This window comes from Colius striatus, chromosome 1, assembly GCF_028858725.1.
Source record: "Colius striatus isolate bColStr4 chromosome 1, bColStr4.1.hap1, whole genome shotgun sequence".
NCBI classification, from domain to species: Eukaryota; Metazoa; Chordata; class Aves; order Coliiformes; family Coliidae; genus Colius; species Colius striatus.
In genome coordinates this window covers 192338050-192356738 of record NC_084759.1, presented here as the reverse complement: position 1 = coordinate 192356738, position 18689 = coordinate 192338050, and the positions used below count along the sequence as shown (strand labels likewise).

Here is an 18689-nt window from a genome sequence, read left to right as displayed (position 1 = left end):
AATGACTTCCCATCTGATTGCTGTCACTCAGTGTCAGTTTTAGCTACTGTGTAACAGCATTTAAAAAAATTACTTGAAGAGAAGAATATGGATTGAACATGCACGTGCCACAAGATGAGGGAGAGAGGTTTTTGTCTGCTTTTTAGAGAACCAGATCAGGAAAGAATCAAGAGAAATTCCACAATCAGTACCGTGTGGATGATTGAATTTGAGCAGAGAAAAGTACATTTAGATGTTAGGTTTCTTCTCCCCACACTATTGGTCTAACATAGGTTAGATTAACTCATTCCTTTTCTAAAGCACCTCTTCCTGTTGTTCTTCCCAGAAAACCTCTCCCTGTTAGACCACAGTATTGTTTGTTGTTCTCGATGGCCTGTCATGCCATTGCCAGAAACCCTAATGTTACTTTTGTTCTCCAAGGATTGCCACGGTGTGCCAGTCTGCTTGTTCTCCATGTGCACACAAAGCATATTACTTTCTCCTTCGTGCTCCAGATGCTGGAAGTTACTGGCAGTGGAATCAGAAACTGTATGCCCTCTTTCCCCTTCACTTTCACTTTGTGTAAGCAACAAAGAGAAAACAAGATGATGACCAGATGCCTTTGGCCATTACTAAGGATAAGCCCCAAGCCTCTGTTACTGGAATTTATCTCTGTTCATTCAGCCCAAGGACTGTTTTATCACTTGGAGGAGTAGCAGCAGCAGTAGTGGCCAACCCAGCCTTCTACACTTCCTTTTTGCAATGCAATTCAGAGAAATTATTCTTTTGGTTTCATGTTTTAGAGGAGACTTAAAAGGAGCTGATTAACAACAGATTCTTTGGTTTGACTGTTATGGCCCATAGGCCAGCAGTTAAAAAAGATGAGTAACAGGGTGGCTCAAGAGACTGGTATTACCAAAGTTGTGAAGCACCTTTAAGCTTTGAATCCTTTCTTTTGCACAAATTCACAAGCAGCATTAGATAATTTCTCCTCTTTCAGGGAAATTGTATTTCGGAGAGCTTTGTCCTGCTAATACTTGTAGAGAATATTTCAAATAGGCTTTGACCCTTTTCTGAAGGGTAATAAATTATACATATTCTTCACAAACATGCAAGAGCAATTTCTGGGCATATTGCCGCCTGTGTACCTGGGGAGTTGTTATAAGAGAGCACAAATATTGAATAATCAATTAGAATTGATTAACTCAAAGGAAGATGAAAGAAAGCATATGCAACTATTTTATGGATGGTGGACTCTTAAGGCCGAAGCATTCCTTGAAAAGTGCTGCTAAGAGAAGTTTCTCATAATTAATACTCCTATGTTCTTAAAAATTTGAGTGAAGAATTGGGACTACAGATGCTGCAGCAACTAATGGGAATACATTTGTGTATATATGCATCTAGAATGCCTGAACGTGCTAACGCTGCCTTCTTAGATGGCACAAAACTCTTTTCAAACTAATGGGTTCCCAAAGAAATAGAACAGTATTTAATCCTCTGGTTTTTTTCCTAAGCCAAAATGAATACTTACATCAGATGTAGCAAATAGGAATTCTGTCCACCTTGCCTATTGTATCAGAAATAGTGTGGCCAGCAGCACTAGGGAAGTGATTGTTCCCCTATACTCAGCACTGATGAGGCTGCAGCTCGAGTGCTGTGTTCAGTTTTGCACCTTTTGCTATAAGAGGGACATTGAGGTGTTGGAGCACATCCAGAGATTGTCAACAAAGCTGGGGAAGGAACTGGAGAACAAGTCTGATGACGACTGGCTGAAGGAACTGTTTAGTCTGGAGAAAGGGAAGCTAAGGAGGAGACCTTATAGCTCTCTTCAACTCTGTGAAAGGAGGTTGGGGTGAGGTGGGAGTCGGTCTCTTCTCCCAAGTAATGAACAACAGCAGAAGATTAGGAAAAATATCTTCACCAAAAAGGTTGCCAAGCATTGGAACAGGCTGCCCAAGGAAATGAAGTCACCGCCCCTGAAGGTATTTAAAAGACATGTAGGTGTGAGGCTGAGTGACATGGTGGTGGATGTGGCAGTCCTGGGTTAATGGTTGGACCTGATAATCTTAAAGGCCTCTTCCAACCTAGATTATTCTATGAATCTATAACCAGTTATTAAAGATGTTCTGCAAAAGAACTTTCCAATATTGAGGTACTTTAATTTTTGAAGGATTTTTGGAAACTATATGCAACTGAATTATTTCTGATCTTTTTTAGCAAACTGCATGATATTTGTGAGGCAGAATGGTAACTCTGTGGAGAAAGGTTAAGGTATTCTCTCAAGGAAAATATTATGCTTGATAATATTGATTATACATCAAGATACTAATGAGATTCTCTGATACTGAACAAATAAATATCATTTGATTAGTTTATGAGTGGATATTACACAAGGGAGCTAAACATTTTTAATTCAATCAATAGTGCTGCTAACATTTATATCAGAATTCCAGGGGAGGTATGTGTACGTGGTTTTGTTCTGAAAAACAAAAGCAGAGAGCTGTAGACATGAATTCTGTAATTTACTCTTCCTCTCCAAGGTACTGACTTGTTGATTAAAAACTCCTTTTCTTCCCATGTTTTCCCTGACTATGTTTTGCTAAGTTTTTCTCCACTTTATTCCTGCTGGCATTCTCTTTGCTTCATTACCTTCTTAATATAATGCTGAGCATTAATTGGTTGATATTTCATATTGCTCAAAATGAAGATAAGGTGGCAAACCGAATGCCATTTTAACTTGAGCTCATTTTAGTAACATTGGAGGAGCAAAGAGTAGAATGGTTTATGAACTCAGGGACAACAGAACAACTGTGGATTCACTTTGTTCATATGATGGTCTTATGGTTGTGTCTCAGAACATTATCATTTTTACAAGTCATATGAGAGAGGCAAGTCTTGTTACTTCTATTGTGCTGAAGTGCAAGGCAATCTCCTCTGCCTCCTTAAATTCTGCTGAATGCCATTGATCTAAAAGGGAATTACCAGGGTGCACTCCAGCAGCACACTCATCCTTCTCTTAGGGAACTCCCAAAGCATATGTAATCCAAACATACCATCCAATACTTTTGGGATTTACTTAATAGTTGGAGTTTACTAGTTCCTATCAAATGTCAGATTCATAAGGTCTCCATTTGCTGTCTGAAGCCACTTCATTTTAACTGTAGAAGTGTAGCTGTGCCTTCTGTCCCCTGAATACCTTACCTTAAATAGTGGTGAAGGATACTTCTCAGAAGCTGCTTTTTACATTTGTCATTGTCTTGATTTCTGTTGAAAATCATGCCTGGCTTCTTATTTTATCTACAGTGACTTCATTGATTCAGAGTGGGTTGCATGTTTTCAAACAACAAATATTTGTATCAGCGATTTAAACGTTGATGCTTATTGGAAGCCCCAATGTTTTTGTGGCAGAGTTTAGTATGGAGAACTTTGTTCTGTTTCCTATATAAAATATCTTGCAGTAAATTAATAAATTCATATTTAGAAGACACATACCCGACACAACACTAGCAAATCATTTAGTAGCCTGGCAGTTCAGAGTCAGTGGCATTTGGGAAGGATATGTCATGGTCTGCCAGCTCTTCTGAGTGAATCAAAAGCTGTCTTACAGGGACATACAAATGACTATATTTTTAATCTATGTGAAAGATATGCTAACTAAAATAGAGTTTTAATTATACTCAATGTCCATTATCTTACTGATTCTTTTTTCCCCAAGCAGTTGTCCTGAGGTGGAATTGACATGTTTGTTTTGTTGACTTGCAAGAAATTGAGGCTAACACACAGTGTTCAAATAATGCAGCATGTATCTGGAGAACAGTACTTTGTGTGATACAAAGTCCAGATTAGGACAATTGTGAGTGATTATTTGCAGTTTTTTCATTTGACCTGGCAAGAAGGATGGAATCAGACACTGTTCCAGGGGAGTGTTCTTGGTAAACCAGTTATCATCCCTGTCTGGGGCTTTGTTCTTCCAAATCTCTGTCCTGTCTTTTGTAACTGATTGTAAACATGCATAAAATTTTGTACACTACAGATATGAAACAGCAATATGTCAGACTTGCACACATTTTACTTATGCACGGGTATCACCCATGGCCAAGATTCACAGAGGTACCTGGTATCTGAGTTTCACTTTAAGAACAGTAAAATGCTCACTAACTTCTAAGAGAATGATTCATAAAACCTCTGCTCAGATGTGCTGTTCATACAGACCATGATAACTACCAGAGGTATATTTTGACATTGAAGTTCTGCTTCTGTGCTAGAGGTTCACATGGCTACCTACCATGGGATAAGGAGGAAGAAAGGACAACTACTTTTTGACACAATGTTTTGAATACTTAGCACATGAAGACTGTCAGGCTCCTTAGTAAAATGTTGACAAAGAGCATCTGTGTAACTGCTGTTGAGGGGAGTTCCCAGGAGCACAGTGAAGAGGACAAAGTAGCAGAGACTTGGCAGTTGACATAGTTTGTGCAGATGGAAGTTTGTAGGGAAACTGGAAACTACACCAGACAATGTGGGACTGAAGTTGGTGCAATGACAGTGATGATGGGCCCCAGGGAGTGCTCCCCAGCACCAGCTGGACCAGCCAATCATGGCATATCTAGAGGTTTCAACTCCAGAGGTAGGATGTGAGGATCTTGGTCTCAGGTTGCTGGGAGTGGCAAGTGTCTCTCCTGAAGGCTGGGGGCAATGGTGGCTTCACCTGTGGGAGATGTGCTGTGGTCAAAATGCTGTGCTACCAGGTGAAGGCACTGCAGAAGGACATGAGAAGGGTTGTGTGGGATCGGGTGGGATGAACAGGAGCTTGATGTAATTTTTCAAGGATCCACTGAAGAGACAAGAGTGCCTTTCTACAGCAGATGGAGGCACCATTCTGTTGATCAGACTTGCTCTCAAGTGATGCCGTGTGAAGATAAGACACAACATGCACAAACTGAAATACAAAAAAAGTTAAGAAAAGCCTTTTTTTTACTATGAGGGTGGTCAAATGCTGGAACAGATTGTCCAGAAAGGCTGTGGAAAGGATTTACATGTTTTGTGACTAAGGAGCTATGACTACCTGATAACTGCTTTTTACTGATTATTAGTCATAGTCACATGCTCTTCACATTAAATATTTCCTTAGTTCAGTATTTTGAAGGCTTTAATTACAGGGAAAAATGTAATTTGATTGACTAGAAATACTGATTTTGTTTGTCAGGGAATTGAGAAAGATGCCCAAAGGCCAAGTTTGACTGACTGCAGTAATTATTTTGAATTTTTCCATTCCTGTCAACTTTTCTCAGTTCAGTAATTAGTAACAACAAACTAGATCAGAGGACATTCTCTGTCCCTAAGGCTATGCAGTGCAGTATGACATACATATGTGTAGCTAAACTGTCTTGCACCTTCCTCTACTCCTAACCCCACTAAAACAAGCAACTAACCAGGGTAGTTTTACCTCTACTGGGAAGAAGACCTGGCTCAAGCATTCCTCCAAGCCATGACCAGAGTTTGGCAGGACAAGTTAAAATTTGTACTAGCTCTCCTGACAACTGTACCAAGATCAAACCACCCCAGACTGAACCATGTCAGTGTTTGAGTCTATTCTGAGTCCTACTGAGTTTGTACTTTATAAATTGTACTTCATAGTCTCTGATTCTGGCTGATCTGAATATACAAAAGAACATTTCTGGCACAGTTCAAGTTGTTGGAAAACTAAGATCATGGTCTAAGTAAGAGAGGGAAGAAATCCACATCATCTCTGTTTTAGGCGATGTGAGAGGATACCTCATGCTGACTCATGCTGATAAGGGAGATAATGCCCTTCTGCAGTTAAATCCACACTTGAAAGCAAGGGTGATTGGGACAGTCAATGGTGACTGCAACTGTGACATGTTTTTTCACTTCTCTAGTAGGTTACTCTGTCGCTGAATTCCAAATGTTAGACTTTTTCAGAGAAATACAGTTAACTACATTTACTCTAAAGTAAATACAGAAAGAAAATCCTGATATATTCATTTTATTTGTATTGTGAATATGTCAGAGAATCTGATTTCCCATTCAGCCTCCTAAACTTTAAGGAGATTAAAATATTTTCCCTATCACAAAGGATGGTGATCAAAGTGTGTTTTCATGGCAATGTGGTCCCTATAATTGTCTCAAAAATATTCCTTTTTTGAAGCATTTACATGCTTCACAGTTTAAAATGGAAAAAAGAATCCGTAACATGTATTAATCAGAGTATGTCAATAAACATTATGCAAACAATAAAATTTAAAATCACTTAAACTTTAGTTTGGGTTCCTTGTAATTTCAGACTACATTAAGAAAAATAGAAGCTTTATTATATTTGAAAATACTTTATTAGGATAATAAAATGTTAGCAGATTTGCCAACACTGATATAAAAACTCTCTTCCTGTTTTCATTTTGTATGTATTTTTAAAGCCAGAACTGCTTTAAGGCAGAGAAGCTTTCAGACTGCACCATTTAAAAAAAATACCAGAATGAATTTTCTGTGTGATAACAGATCACTGTTTCTGAAATTACCCATCTTTATCCTTTCAAAGTAACTATGGAGGATGCCAGTAAATTGAGCTTCAGTCTGGCAGAGAATCAAGAGGATTCACACAGAGCAAGCTGGGCAAGCAAGTTTTGTAATTCTCACAGTAAAAGCAAAAAACACATGGTTTGGTGATTGCAGTCTGCTCTACTATAATTTTGCATAGAGAATTTTGGGAAAGTGACCAGTTGTCTTTAAGTGAGCTGCAGTTTGTTTAGAAAGTTAAAATACATGTGCAGTACTTCAGAAGATAATAGCTCTTAAATATACTAAATACTTCCCAGTCTTGTAAACATTTTTAGAAGGGAATTGTATTTATAAAATTCTACCCTGTTCTCAGAAAGTCACAGAGGTACCCACCAGAAGAGTTGTGTTTTGGTGAGCTTGATTTATGAGATAGAAAATGTTCTAACCTGAGGTCTGAGATGAAGCACACTGAATAAAGAGTATACATACAGTGTGGAGCATTCTTCATGTTCTTACTTGACTTCAAACAGCAGCTGAGGATTGCTGTTTGGGAAGCTGTTTTGCCAATTGAGATGTAAAGCAAGGAGAAGGGAATGGACTTTTTCAAATACTTTATATGTATAACTAACATTAGGTCAGTTTTAGATATTCTGTAGGAGTTCCTTTTCCTTTACATAGGGAGAACTGAAAAGACTGGAGTAATATTACCTATTAATCATGAAAGTTTGTAAAAGGCAACTCCTGTACCTGATTTTCAGCCTCTTCCAATGGCACAGTCACACACTTTTCTTGTTGTCCAAAATTGACTATAACTCATTTGCTGATAGTAAAATGATCCTTCCTTTGCAAATACAGACCTGTCTATACTAAAAAGGGTACTAAACAGAGATATAGTTAAAGGATTCCTTCCTGGCCTGGGGAGGCTGCATGATGTGTGACTGTGTTTTACCATGATCAGTTGTACAGAGGATGGATGCTGCCATTCTGTTGTTTTTTGGGCCCACACACAATGAACTCCGAAATAAAATTGTATTTAACTTCCATTTTTTAAAATGACTTGGATAACATGGCACTGCTGATATGTTTAAAAGCTTTGAGTAAGTGAAGAAATTCAACAGTGTAAGGATTCACTCCATCTAATCTTAGCTGTCTAAAAATTGTCAACTGTGAGTTATGGTCTCTATCATCAGAGGAAAGAAAGAGGAATCTCTATGGAATGATTCTGGGCTATCTAGTGTGGTTATCTTTGCCCATGGGCTGCAGAAGAGCTCTAGAGGGCTGGCTTAGGCTGATCTTTGAACCACTGTAAAAATATGTGGGGATCTAATTCAACAGGCTTTTCTTTACTGTGGTTTTCTCTACAACCTACTTGTTCCAGTATGATACATACTTTGTAAGTTTTGAAAAGTATAGGATAATTTTGTGTTTGTTGTCAGAATTTTAGGCATGTTGCTAGATAAACTGAAAATAGAATTGAAATGATTGAGATATCTATTTAGGATAATAATCCCCAATGAGCTGTTTGGGTTTTTTAGATGTGACTAGTTCAGTTTTAGTAGATTTACACAAAACAAGACAAATGGTATAATGAATGATTTGGTTTTTTTACTAGACGGTCATAATTCAGGTGATGACATTTTATTAGTCCGTTAACATTTATCTCCGAACCATTCATATTCTATTCAAAGTATCAAAATAGTTTCATAGTCATATGTGAATTCCTACTTCCCAATGAGTCCAGAATTTATTCCTCAACCAAAGTACTGCAAACCCTTATAGTTACATCTATCCCACCATTGAGCAGGCACTGCATAAGATCTAGGTTTTCAAAATACTTTACAGTCATTTTGAAATGGGTAAGTGTATTGTTTGCAATAAGGGATACAGTGTTTTATTTTTACTGGGTAATGTTATGCAGTTGTAAAGGGTGAAATTCTATCCTTGGATGCTCATGAGCAATTTATATTGCAGACAGGATCTATGTTACCATTGTCAGGGACAAGAAGGAAAGCTGGACAAAAGCTAACACTGAATACTAAATGAAACTGTCTTTCTGATTGACCTAAGCGTTTCTGTAATGTGCATGTTTTCCATCCATGAATATTTTTATCTGCATTTTGGGAGACTGGACAGTTAGTTAGTCTGAAAATTTTAAAAGCAGATGATAATATCTTGTCTTTGTGTTGTTCTTTTAAACAGGAGCAGATGTCTCAGGTCTTAGACGCGATGTTTGAAAAGCTGGTTGAAGGAGGGGAACACGTCATTGATCAAGGGGATGATGGTGACAACTTCTACGTCATTGATAGGTGAATTGCTGTGCCTTATTATAGCAAAAAGTATTATGCCAATGTCCACTGGAAAAAACGTGTTTCTCTACATAATTGTATTTTACCCTTACACGTGTTTGCATGGGAGAAAGGAGAAAAGAATGCTCGCCAACGAGTACAGCTCGCTCTGAGCCATGGAGAGTGGTTTCTGAAAGGAGGCAGATTTGTCATATGAAAATATGTCCCTGTCCTCTTTATGTACTGCTAGGTCTCAAAGGCTGATTGGTTTTTTTTCTGGTTTGGCTTTTTGGATGGAAAGAGATCTATCACAAAAGACAATGGGAAAAGTTTTACAGCTCACTATTTGAAACCTTACTGCTTTCCAGTACTATCTGTAGAGTTTCTTTTTCACGTGACTATTACTAGACCTTGAGTAACTAAGTCATTACTCTTCATTTGGAGATCTGTACCAGAAAAGGCAGGTAACTAAGTAAAATCCTAGATATTAATTATTGTTTAATCTAGTGAGTTAGGAGGAGGGTTTACTTTGGTATCCTTTAGTAGCTGACACTGTCAACTGTCCTAAAACACCTTTTCTGGTTTGTACCTTTTGTTTAAGGTTAGCACACTGATTTCTGAGAGTGCTTGAAAGGAATATTATGCTAGAACTCAAATGCAGAGGTTCTTGGTCAGTATAGAGTAGTATAATCAGCTTATCAAAACAGTTGACTATTTCGCTGTATTTAGCATTGGTGCAGCCTCATTGTGAGTGCTGTGTGGTAGTTCTGCACACCACAATTTAAGAAGGATATTAAGTTACTTGAGTGTTTCCAGAGGAAGGCAACAAATCTGGTGAAAGAGCTGGAAGGAATGTCCTATGAGGAGCAACTAAGGACTTCAGGCTTGTTTGTTTTGAAGGGGCAACCTCATTGCTCTCCATGTCTCCCTAAGAGTAGGAAATGAGAGTGAGAGGTGCTGAGCTCTTCTTTCTGGGATCCAGTGATAGGACACATGGAAATGGTTCAAGGCTGCCTCAGAGAAGGCTTAAACTGGACATTAGAAAGTATTTGTTTACCAAAAAGTTTGTCAAACACTGGAACAGGCTTCCTAGAGAGGTGGCTGATGCCCCGAGCCTGTCGGTGTTTAAAAAGCATTTAGGCAATGCTTTTAATATTGTTTTAACCTTTGGTCTGCCCTGAAGTGGTCAGGCTAGATGATTGCTGCAGGCCCCTTCCAACTGAAGTATTCAATCAGAAGATTATTAGAAGTGTGTCAGGACTCTTTTCTGAAGAGTCAGTGTTTTTCAGCTTTGTGAGGTTACAGTTTCTCTCTTATCCAAAAAGCTTCAGAGACTTCATAGTATTTAGTCAGCCTTGAAGTTTTTAGGTGCAGTGAATTACCTCTTCAGTCCCTTACTGATGAAATAATTCTGCAGATTTTTGCATTACATTCACATGATTTATCAACATGTACCATCCAAATGTTAAGTGCTGAACAAAATGATAGCTCAGCATCAATGGGGATGGCTAAGTCATGTTTTACAAGATACCAGAATTTACTGCATTCCCAAAGTAAAAAAAAAAAAAAAATCACTAATTGAATTATGGGGAGAAGAAATCCACAATATGTTAGATACATATCTTTATTTCATATCTTATGTTTCTTTTCATATACAGTCCTTGTTTCCCGTATCTCCTCTATGTATTGCATTTTAAATTAGTACTGTAAAATATTTAAAATGTTAAGAAACTTGTGTTGCTATCTCAGTATTCCTATGGTGGCAGTTTTTGCACATTTGTTACCTTTGTTTGAAGTGTGTTTAAAACAAAAATCAGAAACAGATATTAAGTTGGATCTTAATTTGTATTAAGTTCTGGTAAATCCATAGAATCAATAGATCATTGTTCATCAGTCTCATCTTTAAACTGAGTTAATGTAAAAACTAATAACCCTATCCTTCCCTTCAAAAAGAAACTACTTCTTTTATTTACAGAAGTGAATGAGATGTCTTTTAGAAGTTTAATGCTATTTAAGCAAAGAAATGGATATTTCAAATGCTTTCTCTTTGGAATTCATGGTACAAAAATATAGTGAGAAGTTGCTTAGGAAAGACCAGGACTGGAGTGTGCTCACTGTTTTTATATGTTCTATTAACAGAGGTACATATGATATTTATGTAAAATGCGATGGTGTTGGGAGGTGTGTTGGAACCTATGATAACCGAGGAAGTTTTGGTGAGTTGGCCTTAATGTACAATACACCCAGAGCAGCTACAATTATAGCTACTTCTCCTGGTGCCATCTGGGGTTTGGTAAGTGAAATGCTTTTAAAAAGATAAACAATACTTAAAATAAATAATATTAATTGCACTGCAATGCTGTATCAGCATAAAAAACCCCCATAATTTCAGAAAGTTTGATTTTAAAATACTGAGGACTCCCAACACAATATTCTTCCCAGAATCTTCAGAAGCAAACTTCAGGCTTAAGAAAACACTGAGTTTTAAAAAAGCATTTTGTTTTATTCTGTTTTAATGATAATTTCCTAAACTGCAAACCACCTGACAATTACTTGGACACATACATAAAATGTTTTCCCACATCTTGACAGGAAATGCCTTTGGTCCCAGAGTAAATTTCAAATATGAAGTTATTTATCAGAGTTACACTATGTAGATTTTGGACAACAGTAATAGAATTTACCAAAGGAGTAAAAATGGCATAGGCATCTTCTTCAAAGCATATATAACAATCTAATGACTGATCCCAAGATAACAGTTTCTTCTTGAAAATGTTTTTTCACCAACTTAAACCATAGGAGTTTTGGGACCATGGCCAAGTATAGGATGCTATAAGAATGGCTTTAAACTGGACTGTATTGTATTGGCCAGCAAGTCCCACCTGTAGCAGTGAAGACTTGCAAAGCATTCCATCTCTGTCACCAGGATAAAGTCCTATGAAGTTAAGAGAAGAAAACAGCACACGTAGTTTTTCCATCTGTCTGCTTCACTTGAATTGCCAGATACTAAGGAATGTCCAGTTGACTGTTCAGGGCAGCAATGAGTCTTGGTCTGCTAAAACAATACAAAGCTGACTGTGGCCTACAACCCAGATCTGTGTCTTGTTTTGTTTGTATAATAATATAAGAACCTCTTTGAGTACCTATCGATATGTATGAAACCTCAGGATAATGAATACATATTTTTAATTAAATATTACATATAGAGGAGTTATTTAATATCTTAAACTACCCACTCAGCATTCACTGCGTAGCCAACCTGTTTAACGCAAGCTGTCTACTTTCTATGTGTAAACTCTGTATGTATTCTCTGCCGAAGCGCAGAGAAGCTTTTCACCACGCGAGTGAGAGCAGGAGCTGAACTTTTTAGAAGCTCTTGACTGACCTCTAGAGGAATCTTTCTCAACTGACTGTGTGGGGAGACTACCCAGCCAGTTGAAGGCTACATTGAGTGACTAAAATTGAGTCATTTAAATGTATTCAGCCATTTCTGAAGTATCTTCTACCTCACATGTATCTTCAGTGAATAAGCTCTCTTTCTCTCTTTGTGTTTACAGGACAGGGTAACGTTCCGAAGAATCATTGTAAAAAATAATGCCAAAAAGAGAAGAATGTATGAAAACTTTATTGAGTCATTGCCATTCCTTAAATCTTTAGAAGTAAGTTTTCTGTTGCATTATTTTAATGGCTGTATCAGAGATACCTGATAAGATTCTGCTTTTTCAGATTTTAAATTTGGAATTTAGATTTTCTCCCGAATAAGATCTTGTCTGCTTTTGAAGAAACACCATATGTTTGATATTTCTAAGCTTCCAGGACAAAGAACTGTTTTTAATATAGGGTTTTTTTTTTACACCTTTGTCTTCATTTTCTTAAGCTTAATTTTACTATATGTTAGCCAATAAAAGTAAACAGTGACTTAGGTGATTTCAAAAGATTTTCCTTTAACAGATACATTTTTTCATGCTTGCTTTTCTAAAAATAACTTTTGAAGACTTGGGATATATAAACTTACAACAATGGAAGCTCTATCAAAACATCTAAGCTGTTAAGCTGTTAACACTATTCATCAGTTCTTTCTTTTTTAATGATTATCTAAACAAGAAAATAAAGATACACTCTTCTGTGCAAAGATTCTTGAGAAGAAATATGAAAGGGCTTTCTAAATACCATAATGTTAACCAAATAATTCTTCCTTTTTCTCTTTTTAAATGGAGGTATCTGAGCGTTTAAAAGTGGTCGATGTGATTGGCACCAAAGTGTACAAAGATGGAGAACAAATCATTGCTCAGGTACAGTTTATTTCTAGTTTCAATGTTTCAAAGATGGAGAACAAATCATTGCTCAGGTACAGTTTATTTCTAGTTTCAATATTTCTTTTGCAATAGGTAACAATTACCATATCTATAGACATGTTTTTTCCTCAGATGAAACAAAAACAATGACACATCTAAGAGAGGCGATTATTTTGTTTCAGAAGCTAAATTTTCACTTAGGGTACTCTGAAAAACATCTCTCTGTTGAAATGAAGAGTCAACATTTTTAGTACACTTAGAAATTCTAACTATATAAAAGAACAATTGCATCCAATAAGGAGCACTAAAGACTCATGTTGGTTTTATTGTTAAAATATGATAAGCTTTTGAAGAAGGATACAGAGGTAACTCTTCAGAGTAGGCTACTGAGATTGTCTGGCCTTAAAATAATTACTGAATATCAGAGAGCTCTGTAAGGGAAATAATTTGGAAGGAATACAAAGGCAGAGAAACAGGAGTATCTTCTTTTCCCTACTTTTTGTATAAAGCTCAGCCAGCTATGTCATTTCATGAAGAGGCCTTGCTGTCAGTTCTGTATAGATATTTTGGTTATTATGTGCCTATAATATGATTTCCACATTAAAAGTGATTTTTTTTTTTTGCAACAGAAGATGAGCTTCAAGGCTCTTGTTGCAAATACTTTAATGTTGCCATGAAACTGAAAAGGACGTTTCACATTTCTTTTAGTCACTTCATTTTCACTTCTGCAGGGTGACTTGGCTGATTCTTTCTTCATTGTGGAGTCTGGAGAAGTGAGGATTATAATGACAAGAAAGGTAAACATCCCTAAACCACAGAAATATTCTTTTTTAAAACCTTGTTTACATTCTGAGTGTTAAAAAGTAATGCCTTTGTTTCTGATTTTGCTCATGCAATCCTGAGTTCAGCAGATCTCTCTCTTCTTCTCTTTTTTTTTTACCTGATATTTCAGGGTAAAGAAGATGTAGAAGAGAACGGAGCAGTTGAAATAGCTCGATGCTCGAGAGGACAGTATTTTGGAGAACTTGCTCTTGTAACTAACAAACCGCGAGCTGCTTCTGCATTTGCTCTTGGCACTGTCAAGTGTTTAGGTATTGTTAATATTTTATATCTAAAAAAAGGATGCATAATCTGTCTCCCTCTAGAATATAAGATTTAGTTACATTTAGCCAAGTAAGACTGTAGATCACAGTAAGTCATCTATTACTGCAAATTCCTATTATTTATCTGCAAAAACTGTTTGCAACTGAGAACTGGTATTAATCACAATTTCTCCAATGTTTTCCTGATTGTATGGAGGTAAAAATTGTTTCAGGACAGTATAGAGAGTATCGTTGTAAACCATTTATAGCTATTAGATAAATGTCTAACGTTCCGCAGAAAGGGGAAGTATTTCTTTCCTCAGTAAACTTGACACTCATCACACAAATAACTGTGGTAAAAATCCTGTCAGGTTTTACCACTGTAACTTAAGCTTTAACAAATTGTTTGTCTTCACCAGCTGTTAGTTTGATCATTCTGTCACACAGGGATGCCTCAGGGACATGAAAAGCAAAGACCGTAGGAGTCAAGCTCATGGACACCCCATCGCATCCTCTGCTTCCTGTGGTCTGATGTTTAGCTCCTAAATATTTGTATCTAGTTATGGGAAAACTGTAAATTGCAGAGACAGATGAGGCATTCCTGAATGACAGTTTCATTACCAGGCCAGTAAGCAAAGTTTCTCACTTTCTTATAAAGCTATTATTTTTTTTAAATCCTCATCTCCAAACGCACCCAGATGATCAGACAATAAAGATCAAAAAGGATAGAGAGGAAAGAATAAGGAGCGATCAGGAAAAGCCTCATTACACAGTATGGGACGGTCACTATGGTCTCTGGCACTTCCCAAATACCAAAGATCTTTAACTTTTCTCAGGAGCCAGAAGACAACAGGCCACCATGTTGGAACCTCGTTGAAGTGTGAAGTTTCTTTCCTAGCCTACTGGCTGGAATTATAGAGGATAATATTATGTGAATAAGTAAAGAAAATATTCTGGTCAGCTACACATTGACACTACATGTGAATTACTGTCTCCAGTTTTTTGTACATTTACTGGGAAATAAGTATCTATAACAACTTCCATGGTGGGTAGAAGCAGGTAAAAATAGCAAGGAAATATGCTAAGTTAGACCCCAAATACAGCCAACAAATGGAGGTTTTTTGAGATCTCAAGGGTCTTTAAAAAACTCCATTCTGTGGAGGAATTGAGACCCCTTCGTGCTGCTTCAGCAGCTCCTGAGTGATGTAGATCTTAGTATGAAAATATTTTAAACTAAGAAACACAACAAATTCTGAATTTATTGATGAAGTTTCGAGATAGCAATGTGTTGGTTGACCTTGGTTTTGCTGCAGTAGGTGGTTCTCTTTTGTGCAAAGTATATGCCTCAGTAGTATCTTTCCTGTCATTTAAAGTTTTATATTGCAGTGGCATAAACACCAAGATTGATGTCTGCAACTGACCAGCATATGATATTCTTTCTCTTTCTCTCCCCTTTTATCTTAGTTATGGATGTGCAGGCATTTGAAAGGCTTTTGGGACCTTGTATGGAAATTCTGAAAAGAAACATTGCAAACTATGAGGAGCAGCTAGTTGCTCTGTTTGGATCAAACATGGACATTGCCGATCCCAGTGCATGAACTAAACATTGGAGCGACAAGATCTGTTATGAGAATATAGCACAGTAGTGGTTAGTCCACTGAGAAATTGTCTCTCTTCCTATAGATGCCAAGCATTTTCTGTGATTTTAAGAGTGGGGTTGGGGGGTATTTTTTTGACTTATTACAGTGGAAGTACTAATAAACAAACCAGGAATTTAATAAATTGTGGGCTTGATTTTTTTAAAGTGCTTAGCATTGCTGGTCTTGTCTGCCATTAAGACGATCCATAGTAGCACAGCACCTTTCAAAATCAAGTCCTTTAACAAAGCATTTCCTTAAAGAGTAGATGTCAGAAGGCCCTCATATGATGAACTTCTTAAATGAGCTTCTGTTCTTCAAAAAGGTTACAACTTTTCTGGAAAGACTGTTAGTTTGAATGTGATATGTTGAAAGTATTAGTGCACACAAAGTGTTTATATGTATTAATACAGAAGATATACAGTAGATATTACTTTCTATTACAGTTGTCATGATTTTATGTTGCATTTATCACAGATGTAGTGAATCACAAGACTAATCGTAAGATAAAGCATGACAATGCATTTTGTGTAATGCTCATGACCCGAAATCTGATTTTTAACATTTTGTAATTTGTTTTAAAGTCCTCTTTGTTTAATATGTCATGTTTCAGCACGACATTGTAATATCTTATGCAATTTAGAGGACTCGTATATTTTTGCAATAAACTGCATTTTTTATTAGTTACATGTATTCTGTACAGTCTAGAGTGAGGACAGCTGACAAAGTAACCTTAATGCTTTACAAGCAAAGGCATAGGTCATTGTCGTGTTCTGCCCAGTCATATATAACCTATATTGTTTTCCTTCTCCCTTGTTTTATATTTATGCATTTTGTCTTCTCCCTCTATGCTTGTTCTGTAGTTATTTTTTTTTTAGATCTCACCTTTTTTATCTGTTAAATCTTTTACCTATTTCAAATTAAATGATCTCCCTGTACCTCTCTTTTTGCAGTCTAATCCTGGGTGTCAAAGACCAGATTCAATTAGTGAAGTGATTGATATCAAAGCTTGTTCTTGACAAATCCTTAGGAGGAAGTAAAAAAAACCCAATAATAATTGAAAAAGATAATACTGCAAAAGCTCTGCACACATCTGCAAAGTGTGTTGTTGTTAAAGCTAACGTGTCCTGCATTCAAAAACCTGTAGGTCATCATCAAATAGTATCTGTTTAGCCATTAATGCATGGGACACCGGCTAAGACCGAGGAGAGAGAATATCATTTTAATTAAGAGCACAGGGCTCATTGCTTACAAGGGTCTGTGACTGGAAATTTCAGGCACAGTCCAATTTCAGTACTGCTTACTGACCTGTTGGTTGATATACATGGAAAGCTAGTGCAGAGAGTGACGACTGGCAGTAACTCTGCCAAAGTGATACTACAAAATGATGGGAAGGCTGCTTGTGCCCTGTTTCAGTCACTTGAATTACAACATCTTTCCTTCTTAGGTTATGACTTTTCTAATGCCATATATTTGTGTATGTTGCTGTAATTCTTATCCTATAGTTAGTGATACATTCTGACAATTTATATAATCATACCTGTCTATGAAATTATGATTATATGATAATATATAATTTATATCATACAGTATGATATAAATTATAAGTCAGTTTCCTGACAAAATACAACCTGAGCAAAATTTACAAATCTCATGGGTTTTTTTTACCTAGAAACCTGGAAATGAATAATTGCACATATGATAATTTGCCTTTGAACTTCTGATTTATGGAAAAAGAGAAGCCTGTTATACTAGAAGGAAAAATCAGGTAACCAAAAGCTACATTCCTGTCATTCTGTATGCTCAGTCTCTGAAAGCTACCTATATTTTGCACTAGCTTGATGTGATTAAGAAAAATGCTAGAAATCACTTGTACGGCAGTAAACTGCAATCAAGGCCATTAATGCCAGTCACGATATTTTCAATATTGTTGGTTATATTTAAAGTTTCCTTACAATAAACAACACTTTTATATATAAAAATCTATGTTTATAGATATTGTTGTGTTTTAATTCCATTGCCATAAAGTTACGAATGACCTCATTGATAAAAGCATTCCTAGTTCTTAACACTTCCATCTCAGAATAGATGAGGTGTTGGTGTGGTAATTGTCATGGCTACTTTGTATTTGATAATTTTCTTGTAGTTTACAGCTGGGCTGCAGAGTGACAAATTTAAGTTAGACAGAGATTTGGATTTTCTGAGTCCCAAACAGCTTCATGTTGTAGCAGTTTTATTGTGTAGATGTTGAGGACTGGATGTTTTCTGGAATTTTCTTTGTTGGTGAATTCAGGGGGAGTTTAACCAACAGTAATAAATTCTCACTTTGTAAGTTTTGTCCAAATAATTATATCCTTCATCAGTCAGCACCTGGGATTTCTCCTGGATCTGTTCACATGTACACTTCAAACATTCCAGTCTTCATGTTGTAAATGTGGCAAGTGTTGCCCCTAAGGAGGAAATCATACCAAGTCACTGATTTTTAATGGCCTTTCAAAAAAAAGGTAGGTAGTTCTAGCAGTTTTTAAACAGTACTGGGTCATGTTTACCTTACGAGATTACCTGAGTCGATACCCATATTACCTGATGCTTCTGTGTTACTAAGGACTTTTTTATCATACTTGTTGGTAGCCAGGTCCCTAAAGGAATGAGACTTTGACAATTACTTTGCACATGTGTTAGTTTCTCTCATCTCTTCCCAGACTCACCAGAGATTGATAATTCTGCAGATGATTTAAATGCATTTGACAGATGGCTAAGTTCTAAAGGTGGGGGGAAGCTTCAATGAGTTTGCTGAAAATATGCCCTGCTGGGTGAAGAGAGAAAAGCCTGAAAGAAATCCTGTAAAGAAAAAGGCTGTGGGCTTACATGTTACTAAGCAAATGTTTACAAATG

General features: G+C 36.8%; 1 protein-coding gene across 2 annotated transcripts in view; it reads left to right on the top strand.

Annotated features, from left to right (window-relative positions):
• Nucleotides 1-17751, top strand: part of PRKAR2B (protein kinase cAMP-dependent type II regulatory subunit beta) — an 88072-nt gene extending 70321 nt beyond the window's left edge. For both annotated transcript variants that reach the window (XM_061989056.1, XM_061989049.1), the window contains exons 5-11: nt 8695-8801; nt 10920-11073; nt 12338-12439; nt 12998-13072; nt 13807-13872; nt 14028-14166; nt 15622-17751. In XM_061989056.1, the coding sequence (XP_061845040.1) occupies nt 8695-8801; nt 10920-11073; nt 12338-12439; nt 12998-13072; nt 13807-13872; nt 14028-14166; nt 15622-15755 (777 nt within the window). In that variant the 3' untranslated portion in view covers nt 15756-17751. The remainder of the gene's footprint in view (nt 1-8694; nt 8802-10919; nt 11074-12337; nt 12440-12997; nt 13073-13806; nt 13873-14027; nt 14167-15621) is intronic.
• Nucleotides 17752-18689: the final 938 nt, after the last annotated feature.